This window comes from Chiroxiphia lanceolata, chromosome Z (genome assembly GCF_009829145.1).
Source record: "Chiroxiphia lanceolata isolate bChiLan1 chromosome Z, bChiLan1.pri, whole genome shotgun sequence".
In the NCBI taxonomy this organism is placed as follows: Eukaryota; Metazoa; Chordata; class Aves; order Passeriformes; family Pipridae; genus Chiroxiphia; species Chiroxiphia lanceolata.
Window position 1 is genome coordinate 69110047 of NC_045671.1, and position 17307 is coordinate 69127353.

A 17307-nucleotide genomic window follows, 5' to 3' on the forward strand; every position below is an offset into this window, starting at 1 on the left:
GCTCCCACAGTCCCAAGACTGTGTTGTTTCTGCCTGTCCCCCCACCCCCCCAAACCCTTCCATCTTAAGTAGTAATGGTCAGGGTAGAGCTAATAATTCTAACTTCAGAAACTAAAAATGTTGTACATAGGAACAAGAGTGTCTGCCAGAGACCTCCAGAGGGATGAGTCAGAAATCTCAAGAACAGTGGCCCACAACAACAGAACAAGACCTTTACAACAACGTTTGGATACAGAAAGATGGTAGCTACTGACCTGACACAGTCTGCTGAGCAGCTGGGCCAGGACCACACATAACAATTTAATCCAGCACCTCTTTTACTGAGAATGAATAACAAAACCTTAATAAATCAACAATTACTTATTGCTGTATTTGGGGTAATAAATTCTTTAGTTTATCAGTAGCTTGTGGCTTCCATAGCATGTTCTTTGAACAGTTTGCCTTTCAGTTACATCCCCTTTCTCTCCTGAACAATAAATTAGCATTCTTTTTTTTAAAGGAAAAGAGGGGAAAAAGAGGATATATTACAATTTTTTCAAAGCAAAAGGAAAAATGCAACATATTTTTGACATATATCTTAAAATAATATGAGGATAACTTTCTCTGCGTGTTAGATGCCTATGCATAAATAATAAAGGACGTTATGTTATTTACAGTGTTACACAATAAACTAAGAGCATCTCATTTAACATATAATCCATAAAGACAGTAAATAATGAAAACATCCATGTATGTACAAGATGTATTTACAATAGAATAGAGAATTACAAATGATGGTAATTGGCCATGTTCTTTGTCTGCCCTTCTCTGCAGCATTTCATAGGTGCTTTTTTTGTTTCTTACTAGCAGTAAGTCCCAGCTGATGGTCAGTAGCCACACTGCAGGGCCAAGAAGTGCTCAACAGGCTGAGAAGTGTGTCCTTTGGGGAGACACAAGTTTGCTATCCTGGATGCTCAGGAAACTGCTTGCAATGTGTGTGAGAGAAGCAGGGAGATGCAGCATTGTTGTTTTGGAGGACTGGAAAGAAAGAGCTTTCCTTTTCCCTGATAAAGGCAGTGATTAATCTCTTAAAACCTGGGGGTGTTGGGGTGGCTCAAGTGAGGAAGAGAATAACTGGGTCAAGAGGAGGAAATAGGCTTTTCTCTGTTACATGAGAACCTCTGTGGAGCTGTAATGATTTACACCCCCTGAACAGGTAGGCCATACCCAGGTTGTGCACAATATACTCCAGCTATACACCCCTTAAAGAAGCCTTTTATCCTGGAATAACTCCTGCATATAAACACATACACAGGGAAAACTCACGACCAAAATTAAATGACATGGAAGTAAACCAGGACAATCTCAACAACTCTGCCACCACTGGAATATTTCCCTCCTCTTCAAAGAATGTTTCTTCTTGCCACGACTTTTCAGCCAAAAAGCTGGCAAGGATTGCACAGTGATGGCTCAAGGGTGTTGGGACTGCCTAGCTCAGAGGTCTGGGTACTGAAGCAAATATCCCCAGCAGGGGAGCTGGCCTTTCCCGTAGGCACTTGCTGGCTCTGCTCCGTGCTGCTGCAGCCTCCAGCCCCTTGGCCAGCAGGAGATGGCTGCAGCCTGCCAGCAGCATCTGTGGCCAGGTAGACTTGCTAACATCTGGGTGTGGTCTTGACTGATGTGAAACACCCTCACAGAGTATAAACACAAGTTGAGAGGTGGGGGGCTGTGTCCTCCCGGTTCTGTGAGTGCCAAGCTGGGGCAATTCCCTGGAACTTGCTGCTGCATGAATTGTGCTGTAAGGCTGGGTTCTCCACAAAGACCTAAGGGCTTAGGCAGCCATATCCCCAATTGTATTTTCTTGTTCTTAGGTCCGTGTGAAGTCTCCAGCCTAGTTTCATGCTTACCCTATAACACACTGTGTATGTCCTGGGAGGGAGGAAGAGTGGGAACTGCACACCGCTTTGACTTTGAGGCACTGCAGCAGAAGAGGTGTGACATTTTTCCCTAGACCTACACCAAGTAAATCTCACAGGCACAGCTCCCAAGTAGGGAATTGCTCCTTCATTTTGTACTGGCCCTCTGTAATAACAGTGTTAGTAGTCAAATAATCTGCTCCATGTCAAGGCATGTTCCCTTTCCATCCTGATTAATCCATCTGGGCTATTAACAGACACTTCAGTGAGAGCTGGCCTTGTGGGTGATCTATACTGGAGGAGTTTACAAAAGACTTGTGTTATAATCTCTATTCTGCCACTAAGATGGGAAATTTTTGGGGAAATTTGTTGTTTCTCTGCCATCCTTTTTCTGTCTCATCTGTCCTGCAAGGTCTTTGCAGTATCAGAGGCCTTCCTGAAAGGACAGATTTTAAAGTGCCTCTGGAAACTCAACAGTGCGAATCCTTTGGAAACTCGTGGCCTTCATCAGGAAAGCCCACTTGGCCCTCTGAACAACTGAGTTGCAGAATTACTGGGGAGGTGGATGTTCTGCTGCATGGGATTGCAGATAAATAGGCATGACTAAAGGGATGAAAATGAGAGTACGCTGTCTAGAATTTGTAGGGGAGTTTTTGTTTCAGTCTGCAAAGGCAAAGTGTGTTCAAGTACATGCCAACTAGGGAAAAATGGCAAAGGGGACTTAAGTCCAGACTATGTATTTGCCATCTCCCATAGACTTCTCAAATAAGCAGGGCCATTTCAGCCACCATGTAGCCCAAAGCTGTGCTAGTTTCCTAGCATACCAACATCCTACAACTTTGTTATTTTCTTCTTCCTATACCAAGGGGTTTTTTTGTTCTTTTTCTGCTGAATCTGGTGTTCAGGTAGACTCACCCATGTTCTTACTAATATGATACAGTTATTTATGCAGTAAGCTACTCACTGATTTTTGTCATCCTGGTAAAGAGCTTCTTTTACTATACTTTGCTTTCAGGTCTCAAATTAATAGGACACGCTTTGTTCATCAAAACCCTTAAGCACATGCTTAACTTTGTGCATGTGCTGGATGTGTAAATGGGAGTCTAGCACATGCTCAAGGTAACTTCTGCTAAGATTAGCATAAGCATATGCTTGAACAATTTACTGAGTCGGGTCTTTAGTTCCTCAGGTTTGTATCTCACAAAATTTCTTTGACGTATTTCTCTTCATTTAACTGGGACCAGAATGTGGCCCAAAGGATGAGTGTAGTTTGGCTGAAATTCTTTTTTTCTTGACATGGCTCTTATTTTGAGCTCAGTAATACCTGTAAAACATATGTTCTCATTTTCAGAATCCCCAGAGTCTAGGAAAAGCAATTGTTTTCCACATCAGTCCTGAGTCAATGCTGTGCCAACTGAATACACAACAAAAAATCAAAAGAATAGAAGAGGCAGAGTGACCCTGACTAAACTGATAGGAATTCAGTGCAAAAGAGGCCATTTGCTTCTACCTGGGTGGATGCAACTGCTCCAGCACTGGTAGCATCCTTGTTCATTACTAGTCAAAGACTTCAAGACTGTCACTGGCTGTATAAACACTGATATCAAACAGTCACACATGTGTTACTACGGCTGTAACCCACATGGTGTGCTTGCCTTCATAAGCGGCCTTTGCATCATCCTTGCCTCTCTCTACCCAAGTAATGGAGTAAAAAAAGGCAAGTAGAAATAAACTCCATACATCTGCTATGTCCTTCCTATGTGCCTATACTTTTTAACCATTCAGCAAATCAAGTTCTTCCCTGAAAAGCATTTCTGTGTCCAAGAGTAAGCCTTACTCCAACAGCAACTCTAACAATGTATTGCTAGAAGCTTGTCAGGGTTCTTTCTGAGAAAGAGAAAAAAAGGGAAGAGAAATTGAGGGGAAACAAAAGAATAAATCGTGTTTTAGAAAGCAACATTAAAAAATAGAGGTGAAAACTGATTGCACTTTTATTAGTGGCATTTGTTTTCCAGCTAGATCTCTTCCTTGCTTGGTTACAGATATCTGCTATTATATAAATTTTTTTAAATTTTTTTTCTTTTTTTTTTTTTTTTTTTTAAATAGAGTATTGGGTTCAAAGCCTCAGTTAACTTAAACCCATTTCCTAAGGGATAACTAGAACAATTAATATCTGGAAAATAATGAAATGGCAGCTCCTAGTGATTACAAGCTGACCTCTGATTAATAATAATATATTTGGTTTAAAATCACAGTATTACTTTCTTTCTATAAGTAGCATTACTTAATGCAGGTTGGTGCTTTTTTTTTTCATTTGTATGTTTTTTGTTATCCTGCTGTAATTAATAGTAGCATGCTGTTGGATCTACTATTATCCCAGTGCTCAAAGAAGCAAACCTTTTGGCTGGCAGAGAGCAGACAAAACTCATCTCATACACAGGCAGCAAATAAAAGTTCTCATAGAAGAAAATTTTTTTTTCCAGCTTTTTATCTTTTTTTTTCCCTTTTCTTTTTTTTTTTTTTTTTTGTTTTTTTTTTTCTTTTTTTTGTTTTTTTTTTTTTCTGTGTGTGTGTATGTGTGTTCTTCTGGTGGGGTAGAGTGGGAGTGCCATTACAGGGCTTTCTGATCTGGGGATTCTACAGCAAGCGACCAGAGGGACTTCTGCAATTCTTGCAAATCATACATCCAGTCATAATGCAGTGCACAAAAAAGCTAGGACAACTGAGGGCTAAAAGGTTTTGCAAAATACTATGGGACAGCCATCATTGTAACTGTACAAAACTTGCTCTCAACTTAACATAACATAAAGGCACCATTGATATCTTTCCCCATTTTTGAAATACTGTAAAAAATTGCTACATATGGCACATAACACATTTGTACATACGTATATTTAATTTATAAAAGTTTTTTTTTCCTCTCCTGTTTTCTATCAGCGGAATTGCTAAAATAAAATAAATCGTTTAATTTAAAGGTGGAATACTTCATTATATAAAATAAAGTTTTACATGTGAATCTATGTGTTTTATGTTTTATACAGCAATAGGGTCTTGGTTAGCTATCACACTGGACAACCTTGCTTGCAAGTCTTCTGGCGTGGAGAAGCGGTTTGCCGGGTTAGTCCTGCTCTCAGCCAGCCGGAAGGCAGTGGCCGGCTCCAGACCGGTCGCCCCGGGGTTCGGTATGCTCAGGAACGGTGTATCCTCGCCTATTCTTTCATCTTCGGTTTCGGTCTCAGAGCTGCTGCTCTCAGAGCTCGTGTCGGAGTCCACTTCCACCCTGCTGGAAATGTGGCCGTTGGGCTTTGTTCTTTTGACCCTCCGGCTGTTGGTGAGTTTCTTTGGAGGCTCCTGTGCTGGTTCGTACTCCTGCGTGGTCTCGTACTCCTCATCCTCCACTATCCGCAGAGGACTCGGTGGCAGGCTGTTGCTCTCGTGGGTGGCATTGTGGTGAAAGGAGTTGAATTGCTGAAGGTGGTGGTCATACTTCTCATGTAGCTGCAGTGGGGTCACCAGGAGCAGTGGTCGTTCCTCTTCTATGAAGGGACTCACTGCCACTGAAGGGATGGAGACGGTCAAGCTGGAAGCCGGTGGTGACATTGTGGAAGGGCGGGACTTGGGAGAAGTTGGAGTGTGAAAATCGACGGGTGACATGCGAGCTGGTGTAGTCATAGCTGAGACATACCTGAAGAAAAGAGATGGGGAAAGGTTGCAAGCACAGGAGCAGTGGTGACCTGTGAACACAGCAGCTCATGTGGACTGGGAGAGAAGCAGCAGAGATCCCTTAAGATCCCCAGCATCCTTACACAGGGCTACCAGGGAAACATTCCTGTTGCTATTAATCCTATAAACTGCTGACTTCTGGGACGCCAGACAAAAACATTTAAGAGCAGGAGGAGCACACCAAAGCCCCCAGATCTGTTTGCCTCACAAGAGCCACGGAGATGCTGTAAATTATTTGCCAGAATAACTTTCTGGAATTAATCCAGGAATGGGATTCAGAGACAGAGGGGCTGCCAGAAACAAAATGCATTTGCAAGTATTTTCTCAAAAGGGAAAAAGGCTTCTGCACTTCTGGAAGGATTTGACCAGAAGTTGGGGTGCATGTGAACAGACAGGAGGAGAGAAAGGAAGGGAACCAAAGGGCAGTCCTCTTGGGGCTTCATCCTCTTCTGGCAACCAGATTGTCTCAGGCTAAGGAGGAAAGGAGGAAAGTAATGTTTGGATAAAATCTAGAGCCAGATTCTTCTACTTTTAATCAATGGGAACAGTCAGAGAAGTATTTGCAGCATCACCCCAGCAGCTTTGTGCTGCTCCACTGCTTGGGTGCTCGTTATCTTGGCTGGTAGGTCTGTCTGCAAAGAAATATGGAGTATCATTTGTCCTCATATGGGAACAAATGCTAAAAGACAGGATTGTCCGGCCTAGTCTTCATGATATCTCTGCAAAATTTGTCCCTGTTCCTGTGGGAAGGGTAGTGGTCAAAAGTGATTTCTGAAAATGAAGCTTAGATGCCATTTCAGAGGCTGTCCCAAAGAAAGAGGACAAAAATTGTGAGACTGGTTTGGATCAGTAATGATCCCCATCAGTAATGGTGGGGTCATGTGTATTCATATCAGGTGAGGATCTGCCTGAAACTCCTTGATCGAACGCACAGTTCCGAGCATGAAACTTTGCATAGTTTGATTTGCTTTTATTCTTATTCTAAATTCACGTGTTTGAATTTAAGCTGTGTCCAAAGTTAAAATCTTAAGCTCCATCTCTTACCCAGGCCCATTGAGAAAAGTTATGTGTCTATGGTTGATGTAGTTATTTAATTTTTCATCAGTGGTTTATTTATCTGAGCCCGAAATTACCAAAATAAATCTGAATCCAGCTTTCTTATCCAAGTTATGACTCAGTTGCACATATTACGCTTGATTAAAACAGAGTTATTGGAAAAAAGAGAAAATGGGACAGATTCTGAACAGATGTGTAGTAGAGTAAATTAAATTCACCAGAGGCACATTGATTTACCTCAACTGAGGAACAGGAGAAAGAAAAACAAAACTGAAATTATGCATGGGAATTAATCAAGTTGGTTGAGCAAAGGACAATTAATAGGTCTGTGCATTGGAGGGATTAAATCCTTCCTCACTCCTTCCTTGAGTGAGCTTTTCATCTCTTTCACATTTTAAAAAGGCATTGTCTTAAAAAACTGAAGCCTTTTTACTTCACCACCTGGTACAGTGTTGGATATACATCTTCATGACACACTGGATTTTAGCTAAACTGGTTCTGTTAACGCATTAGGTTAGTTAAACGTGTTCAACATACTGTGCACGCTTCCAGCAGCGTCAAGTTACTCCTACTGGAGTGTTTGTGCATTCACACATTTCTGATGTGTTCCCCCCCCACCGTAACTGGGCAGTGCTAACTAGCTGCTGTCTGCAGTCTGAGGCACAGGAGCTGAAGCTGTGCAGCTCTAGCCCATCCTGAAAAGAAGGTTAAAAGGTGATTGATTTATCCAGCTTCATGGTCAACTATGCTGGCTCAGTGAAAGGGGATCAGAGTGTATCCACAGCCATCCAACAAGCATTAACTAGTTATATGCTGCCAACTTCATCGTATAGTCCAGCCTTTTGTGCAGAGATAGTGTTTTTTGATCTTCTCTTCTGTAAGACAGCTAAGGACATCCAAGATAAAACTGCTTGGGTTCTCTGCTTTTCTAAACAGGTGGCAGGGATCCAGCAAAGGGATGGGGCAATGCAAAAGAACCCCTCATAATGTCCATTTCAAAATTGTGAGGTATCTGGTGGAGGAGTACAGCCTTGATCTACCAATTCACACCATATTTGATGGCTTCGGGAAGTAATTCATCAGCTCTCACATTCCTTTATGTTTCAGAGTAATCTTTAGTTGCAAGTAACTCTCATTCTCCCCCTTAAATACACACACATACATGTAATCCATCTAGGGAGCAATTGGCCATGTATTTCCTGCTTGCTAAAAATAGATCAGGCCTGCAATTAATGCCCAGGGAACTATCATCTCCTGCATTCCAAATTCTCGATCGCTTCAGGCACAGGCTAGGCTGTCAATGCCTGATGAATTATCCAGAAATGTTGCTGTTTTCACTTGTAGCACAACCTTCAGGAGACACAATAATTGATGAAATGCCATCTTTCTTCTCAGCAAAACAAAAAGGAATATGCTGCTCCCCACCCTCCCCCCCCCCCCAAAAAAAAATTAAACCTAAACAGGTCATATCAGAATGATGCTCTGGGTGTCCCAGGCAGTGCCAGGAGACAGCATGAAAGATCTTCACTTCTCACATGCAGATGCCCAAATATACTGAGCTGCAATACTTGCCACTGGCAGGTGTGTGCCTGAGCATCCTGTACAGTTCCCAGGCTGGAGACAATGTGGTATTTACTGCTACAGGTCCTGATCCAGCAAAGCACTTAAGCACACGCTGAGCTCTACCCATGTGAGCAATCTCACTGATTTTAATGGGGCTACTTGCATGATTAAAAGTTAATCTTGCCGAAGTGCTCTTCTGGACTGGGTCCACGGCTGTTTGTGTCATGTGAGCCATCTATCTTGATATTAAATTCCGTGGTAAATAACGGATAAGTTATAAGGAGAGAGCTAGTTTACTACCCTTAGTGGCACTCACACAGGGTCCTTGCTCAGTGGGCTCTTTTCCTGCTGCTAAGCAGTTTTTTGTATGGCAGAGGAAGTACCACTGAAATGGTTTTTGCTGCACTTGCACATTCATTTTTCCAGAAACCACAGTTTGTCTCCCGCACAACTCAGTCTCCTTGGGAATTGCCTCGCTGCATTTTTGACATCACGGACATCCCACAAGATCAAATTCCTTGTGATTTTGAAGTGCTCAGAGAATTGGTCCAGTAACCCTCTGTTTCCCTTTTCTTCTGCCTAGGATTCCTGGGAGCAAAACCCTCTTTAAATGTCTTGTTTCTTCTCAGTCTTTCTTTTGCCATGCTGAGGCCATCACATGCTCCTGAGGCAAAGTGCTAGCCTAAACCTAAGATGAATTTTTTCAGTAGAAGTTTTCTTGCAACTCATGCACCTCAAGGCAGACTTCAGGAACTGATGAACCAGCCTTTTCAGAGAAAAAATTACTTTGTTGGAAAAATCCTGGCTAGCTTTATTTCTGACTACTCCTGATTTAATAATGACTTGGGTCCTTCTGGCTTGCACTTTGTGTTCCTTGCTTTTGTTTAATAAAAGGTCAAAGGGAATTTTTAAAGAAGATAAAAGGTTTAGGAGCTGGAATCCTCCAGCAAGGAGGCGGTGGCATAATATCTAATACTGCTTAGGAGTCCTTAGTGCCTTCCTCCTCTGGATCAATACATTGCTTTCTCCCTACAAAATCTCTCAGTTTCCTCATTTACATCTTCTAACAAAAGGATAATTAGGCAAAGATGTGGAAATTTCTGACTAGTTACTCCAATGGAGCTTTTCTGAGTGTGAACTGCTGGCTAATAGGAATAAATCCAGCAGAGGCGAGAAGGGAAGAAATGCTTTTAGCAGTCTTCAAACTACTATTAGGCCCTCCACAAATGAGGACATGTGTGCCCTACACGAACGGCTGCACTGTTGGGTTTCCTCCTGTGCTCCCAAGCTTTGAAACCACCTGGGAACACCAGGCCTTCCCGGCTGAAAGCAAAGAGGTGGTGCGTCCTACCTTTCGCTGTGAGGAGAGTCTCGGTAGGAGTCAGGGGTCTCTCTCGCATGCCGGAGGAAGCTGTTGCCTTCCCGTGGGCCGCCAATGCCGTTGAGGCGGCCCCGGGGCCCCGCCGGGCTGGCGTGCCGGCTGTTCTCCATGGAGGAGCTGACGAGCACCGAGTGGCTTTCAGAGAGGATGCTTTCAGTGTGGCCGTTGCTCCAGCTGGAGAGCAGCAACCAGGAAAAGAGAAAAGGAGAGCGTAAGAGTGGGCTTTGCTGGCAGAGGCATACGAGCAGAAGTTTAGCCAGGGGATAGGAAGCGGCTCTGTTGCCGCTCAGGACGTACAGCCTTTGGGTTGGCAACTGGGGCAGCAGAGTTTTGTGAGTTGTATGGATCCACACGCATCAAGATGATCTTGCATGTATGGATAAAAGGAGAGGGAAGGAGGGCTTTCCAGTCATCGCAGCTGTCACTGATTTAGCAATTTGCACGTACTAAAATTCAAAGTGACAGTATTGGAATGCCATTCAGATGGCTCTTTGTAGATTCACGGGAAGATAATTAGTTAGGTAATATGACATCAAATATTGGTAGTCTTAAAATGAAAACATCATGGAGGGAACATAGATTCTCCCCAGTTTGTTGTTTTACACATCTTTTTGGTTTTGTAACAGCAATAGATCATCTATTACGGGTGCCATTTGCCTTCCCCCTCCAATACCTGTGGCTAGGTGTCTGGGTGACTGTCACGGAGTGGTGTGTTGTTGAGGTGTAGTGGCTCGTAGAAAATGAGGTCTCTGTTTCTCGCTCGATGACGTGCTCACTGGAGATTACATTTTTCGAAACGTACTGCTGAAAAAACCCAGACAAACCTCAGGTTTACTAACTGTAATTCAAAGCACATTTGTAGACACAATTTCCAATCCCTTCTCCCTACATTGCAGTCTTTTACATGTGCCAAAGCACAAATTTTGTCACGTAAACACATGCAGAAACCATATTGACACACTTGAGCACATTCATGTACACCTCTGCATACATACCCCATCTAGACTCAAAGTAGGAGGAAAGTAGCAAAGTTTTGGATTCCAATCAAGCTATAAACAACGTATGTATTTAACAAGATGTCCTCACAGACAGAGACCTGGAAAGGCAACCCCCCCAACCATCAGATACACCAAAACCACTATTCTCTGATGAAGAATTTGGCACTAGTTAGCGGCAGTAGTTTCTCCACCTGGGCGGAGAAAGCCAAGAGAAACGTGTCACCAGCCTGCAGCAGGCGGAGGTTTAAAAGCTGTGAGGTGAGCTTTCCTGAGGCACTGGCAGCCTGGGTTGAAACGTGGGCAGTGAAACCTACATTCACCAGCTGGACGTTGTCCGGCGGTGGGTTGGGGTGGTGAGGCCCGTTGGCCATGTTCATCACATTGTTCCTCTCCGAGCGCAGGCTCTGCCGGAGGCGGTCGTGCAACTTCTTCCTCTGCTTCCTGCGCACGAAACACGGAAACGATTTTAATAGACAGAAGGAAAGCAGCTGCACCTTTCAGCACATCGGTGTTGACCATAATAACGTAACATCACTTTTTTTTTTGCCAGAGTTTTCCCGCGCTGCTGCAAGAGCCCGGGGTAATTCCGAAGACCGCAGGTCTAATTGCAGCTGGAGCTGTGGGGACCTGCAGAGGGGGGAGGAAGTTTGGGATCCCTTCCAGGAGTCAGCAGGCCAGAGGGGGATGGGAAAAAGTATGAGGAAAATGGAAGCCATTTCTAAGCAATGCTCTGTCTCAGGAGAAAAGGTCTTTTCTCTCCTCAGAAGGGACCGGGGAGAGATTTTAACCCAGTGACCATGATGCCCTCACAAAGGCCCAGGCAAGGTTTTTGAAGTCCATTGGGTTACACCACTCTGTTCACCACAGGGAGCCGAGGTGGCTGTGCCTCAGGCCTTGCTTGCAGACACTGGAAAACAATCTTTGTGACATGGCAGTTACATGTTTTTTTGGTGAGATTCATCTCCTATCTCAGCAGTGCACTTCATAAGCGTGTTAAAGAAGTGAGGGGTGCAGAGGAAGCTTCAGAAATCCCAAGTAATTGACTACGTGAGGTATGCCTGAGCCTGCAGACTTCCTGGCAGCTTTGGAAGGTTTCATTTTAGCAACATCAGGTTCACTCTGGAACCTAATGATTAACAGGTGGATGCCATGGCTGCTAATACATTTAGTAGAACCACCCATGTACTAATGACATGGTCTCTGGCTGACTTTGATGCTTCTACTTTGTCCCGTCCTCAGCTGCTCTTTCCCCACTTGCTATTAACATATAAGTCATACGAGGAGTGGCTGAGGGAGTTGGAGTTGTTTATTCTGGAGAAAAGAGAGACTCTGGGGTGACATTATCACTCTCTACAACTACCTGAATGGAGGCTTTAGCAAGGTGGGGGGTGATCTCTTCTTCCAGGCAACTAGTGACAGGACAAAAGGAAATGGCCTCAAGCTGCGCCAAGGGCGGTTCGGGTTGGACATGAGGAGAAATTTCTTCATGGAAAGGGTTGAAATAGACCGCCCAGGGAGGTGGTGGAGTCACCATCCCTGGAGGTATTCAAGAAATTATTGGATACGGCATTTAGTGCTATGGTCTAGCTGATGTGGTGGTGATCAGCCAAAGGTTGGAGTCCATGACCTCAGAGGTCTTTTCCAACTTAAATGATTCTGTGATTCTGTAACCCTTCCGTCTCTCCTCAGAAGAACTTTTCAGGAGATCATTACAAGCTGTCAGCAACAAAACTTACAGCACAGTAAAACCTGGCACTGTGAAGGCTATGCAGAACACACTAAACAGTACACCAAAATGAATACCTAGAGAAATAGCTATTCAATTTTAAACTTAATTTATCAATATTCCCCAGTTTTGTCTGATTATACTGAAGAACTTCCACCATATTGCCACAGAATCTATGGAAATGAAGGGAGGATTCAGGCTCCAACACACTGTGAAGTACATGTGACCTTGCTTATGGCAAAAGCTAAAATACATATAATTCCCTAAGCTGTAAGCAGAATGCAGACAATGTTGGCAGGGTAGGACAATATAAGATATAATAATTTTCAATCCTGTTGTGAACTCAAGGGGACTACTCTAAGCTTTATGAAAAGGAGGGGTGAGGGAAAACAATAAATATGTTGAAGCTTGATAGCCAGGAAACCTTAAAGAGAATGAAAACATTACTTGACACATAGAGCATTTTACATATTTTCTCTGTGTCTGTGTGCTTGGACAGTGGAAAATGCTTAATTTATGTTGCACCACATGAATGGCATGAGCTGAGATGGCTACTTTGGAAATGCTCCTGTCTCAGAAGGATACAGTCCCTGATCCATATGGACTTTCTCCTTTGAGGATAACCAGGCATCATCTTAGGATACATAAGTGGTTAAGGTGGATGGAGAGTGCAGAACCAGGAGACATTTGAGCAGCTGCCCAAAGACCTGACTAGGCTGAAAGGTGACACTTGAGCAAGGGCTTAACTTGATTTCACAGCTTCCTGAGACCCTGGAGACCTTGGGAGCTGAGGACTGAGGAGAACAGAAAATCCGACTGGGAAAGATTTCAGGCGTGGAGAGCCTGAATGGGCATTTACAGAGCCTGAATGGACAACCTGAATTTTTTGAGATGGTAGAGAAAGTAGGTTCTTGAAGGAGTTTATCATCTGCAGGACTGAGATCCTGGCACACATAGCCTGGAAATCTGTCCTTAGCAAACCGTGTTACTTCCCAGGTATTTGCATTTGCACGCTTCCATCTGTGCTGTTTGTCCTCTAGGAAAAGGACACTGACTAAAAAAAGAAATTACTCCACAAAGCTGAAAGAATAATGCAAAAGCCAGTGTGTATTTCACTTATTTTAAGAAGCTTTTCCCTTAATGTAAATGACTTGAAAATAAAGTGCCGCTGAATTAAGACTCAGTGTCTGAAGATATTGCCTTAGCAATTGACCAGCAGTATCTCTTGTGAAGAGACCAACAAAGTCTGAGCCATTACATTTTATTAATACTGCTCTCCTAACACCATTCCCAGGATTCCTCCTGGTTTCTGGGTTTTCCCCTATTTGGAAAAAAGAGCATAAAGAAATCATCTGACAGATAGCTGTCTGGCATCACTGCTGGATTTGGAGGGCCATGAACTGGCATGGTGCTCTCAATAGCTGCGTTGGAAAACATTTAACTTTTGGCTTGTGGTGATAGCTGATGTCTGGGGCAGACAAAACACCTGGACCCTTGATGGGTTCTGGGGGCTCTTTATATAGAAAATTCTACTTCAAACATACTGACTATGTTTGTTGAAATTCATAGGGATGTCTTGGTTGATTTCAATGAACTCTGAATCAGGAAATATACTATTTAGCTGCTGAGCCTTGCCAGTTGTCATTTCTGAAAGCAGTAATTGATCTGATTATTTTATAACTGTTTCAATTGTTCTTCACTGACCACTGGCACCAGATTATGGGTAGAAGCAGCTCTATGTGTATGTGACTCTCACTGAGGGGGAAAAATGATCTCTCTCCTCCCCCACATTTAACACATCCATTATTGGTGGGGCCTGTAACAAAAAACAACAACCCAACTGCCAATCAGACCCTGAAACAGTAAATCAGGTTTATAGAAATGTGGAATATTTATGATAAGGGTTTTCTGTATTTTGGTGGGGAGATTTATAACAGCAGCCAGAAGTTCTGGCAGCAGAAATTCTGCTGATGTTCCGTGTAATTTATGGTCCAGGGTGCCTCATGCATGTTTGAGAGTCACCCCCAGTAATTTAGAGACTCACAGAATGCATTTAAGTGCCTACTCTTGCATTGAGAGCACTTTTGTGTTCATTTTTTTGGCCTTTGGTGCATAGTAACTTTTAGCACCATTAATCTTGTCTCAAGTACAAACAAACTAGGCTGATATGTAAAATTTACTGCTGGGCAGCAACATGATTCCAGTTTTGGAGTTTGTCCCTTTTCAGTTGGGGAAACTGGCTCGAATGGGTGATAGGAAAAAAAACCCTCAAAAAGCAGAAAAACAAACCAAAACAAAAACCCCCAAACCCCTTAGAAACCTTTCAGATACCTGCCTTATTTTTGCAGGTCTGCTGATGGACATGGAGACCTGCACTCATCTGGCTTGGACCAAAGCACCCTGGCTATAAGTTTGTCTCTTCAAGTCAGCTCTGGAGAAACCCAGATAAAACCTTATGCTCAAAGGAATATAAGCTACAGTCAACTGGGAAGGCCCTGACCAACAACCAAAGGTATAAAATAGAAGAGAAAAGTTTACTTGGTTTTGCAGTAGGCCACCACACACATGATGCCAACTACTAGAAGAGCAATGCAAATGCCAGTTATGGTCAGCACCCGTTTCTGGTACAATTCCTCAGCTTCTAGAAAGGGACAAAAAAAGAGAAAGTCACAACATGGAGGGTGGCTAGGCAAGGAGCACATCATCAACAGCTGGCATGCTACAAACCACTCCACAAATTCACACAGCCACACAGACACGGCCACCACACTTCAGGCAGACTCTTTATGAACTGCAAGGAAAACAGGGCTACACCACAAACTCTTAACACAATAGTGGAGATGAGTACAATTACAATCAAAAGTCAGTTTGGGTTTTTTTGTTTGGTTGTTGTTTTGTTTTGGCTTTTTGTTTGTTTGTATTTTTTTTGCTTTTTTTTTGTTTCATTTTTGGTTTTTTTTGTTGTTTAAGTCAACAAGAATAATATCTAAGCAACAACTTCACAAATGACAAACACTCAGCGATTGCTGGAAATACAAATTCAATGTGCTAAGGTAATAACACGAATTTGCAAATGTTTTGGAAGTTTTACTCTGCAAAGACAGCTGGAATGAAAGCCAATTTTACAGGTCTTAAGAGAAATTTATTTTCTTATTATCTTCTTTGGATTGTTTTCATATCCAATGTCCCTCTGCTCCCATGTCAATTTGTATCTCAGCTGTCTTTACAGGAGAGATTTCAAAATATTCTTCCACATTTGAGTCATGAGCTTGGCTTGTAATTATATCACCAATGGAAATGAAGATATGTTTTGAGCTCTGGTCATAAAATTCAGAGTCTTCCTCCATTGCTCCCCTAAAAAACAGCAATATCAACAACCAGCAGTGCCTTGTATGAGAGAAATGTTGAGTTTCTACTTGCATCTCTTTGTGACCAACAAAGGAACTCTCTATCTAGGGTGGCAGCTTGCTCAGTGCTGACAACTTCTTACCGATCTCATTCACTGGAGATATTTCAGCGTTACAAAGGTGTTAGTAGCACTGGTAATGTTTGGGTTGGAGCTACTGATGCTTTCCAGCCTCGCTCATGCTTGGCAGAGAGCACTGCTGAGTGCTCTGCTGGGGAAATGTTATGCAGGGAGTGCTGAAACAGAGGCGCGTTCTGTGCTGACGCTTTACAGATGTGGATTTGCATTCCCGCTTTTAGGACAAAAATGGATGTCTAGTTTCACTCAAGTCTTATTTTTGATTAAGCAGACAGTCTGATAATGACCTGCAGTATTGACCACAGTTGGAGTACCAGCAGGTGATTAAAAATAAATGGAATGAATTAGAGTTGCACAGTTTTGCGCTGCCTTTGGGATAAAAGCCAGCATTATTCCTGCTGGAAGGGGCTTACATGAACATATAAGGTCTGTGGAGCAATTCACCAGGAGGTACAGAGGTGCACAATGGTCCCTCACATGTGCCATGTGTCTCTGCCCAAATGATGTGCTGTCATAAATGACACACCAGTTCAGGAAACATACTCCTTGCTGAAGAGGCATCAGTCTTCCCTTCAAGGTGTTTCCTGAGCTTGACAGGTTTAGTTTTAAAGTTACTGCGAGCAAGTGGCAAATACTCCACGCAATAAATGGAAAAGCAAAAAGAAATCTTAATTTCTCTGATACAATGCACGGCACCATGGAACAAATTTTTCCTACAAGCCAAACCCACTGCAAACCAAAACACCAGCAAACAGGTCATGAGCACTGTCAGACAAAATTAATAGCTCTAATTATTAACAAGGAGGGGAATGGGGGGAGAAGAAGTGAGTTTGGTAAAACTAGAATGCTGCAAAAATGTATTAAAGAAAAAAAATAACTCCAAGAACAGAAAGTCAAAAAAGGGAAGGAAGAAAGGGCTGAAACTCCAACCAAACCAAACCAGGACAAAGAGAAAAAGAGGAAGGTGAAATAAAGGGAAAGACAAGATTAAAGGGTTGAAAAGTCAACTGCAGGCCTGGCACAACATGCTTGATACTGGAAAAAAACAGAGAGAAGAAATGCTTAGGGACAAAAAAAAAAAAGGTTGAAGCAGAGTGTGAAGGGATTTCTCATACAGCATAACTCCTCGCCTAGTTAGTGGCACTTGATCCCCTTCCCACTTTTGCCCCTTCTGAAAGCGCTTATTAGTTAGCCATGGAAATGGTGTATTATGAGGATGTCACAGGAAACAGGAGAATTGTGCTAAGCAATTTAGGGGCTAATTTGAAAAGCTTTGAATATTTATTTATTTTTTTTTTTTTAACTGTCATGCCGTCAGCTGTTAGCTTGTGGAAGCAAAATGAGTAATGACATATCAACCTGTTTTTCTTGGAGGGGAAGGGAGAGGAGGAAGAAGATTAATTAACAGCGGAAACTCTGCTTGGTTGTTTATACTCAGGGAAAAATTGCACTGGCTCCAGGAGGTTTGCTCTGGTGCGAGG

At 42.9% G+C, this 17307-nt stretch overlaps 1 protein-coding gene across 15 annotated transcripts in view; it reads right to left on the reverse strand.

Annotated features, from left to right (window-relative positions):
* Positions 1-299: 299 nt before the first annotated feature.
* Positions 300-17307, reverse strand: part of NRG1 (neuregulin 1) — a 449095-nt gene continuing 432087 nt past the window's right edge. For 14 of the 15 annotated variants that reach the window (XM_032675653.1, XM_032675655.1, XM_032675652.1 and 11 more), the window contains 5 exons: positions 14881-14983; positions 10931-11057; positions 10292-10422; positions 9589-9792; positions 300-5580 (listed from right to left, as the gene is read on the reverse strand). In XM_032675653.1, the coding sequence (XP_032531544.1) occupies positions 4929-5580; positions 9589-9792; positions 10292-10422; positions 10931-11057; positions 14881-14983 (1217 nt within the window). In that variant the 3' untranslated portion in view covers positions 300-4928. The remainder of the gene's footprint in view (positions 5581-9588; positions 9793-10291; positions 10423-10930; positions 11058-14880; positions 14984-17307) is intronic. The other variant, XM_032675641.1, reaches the window with a different exon arrangement.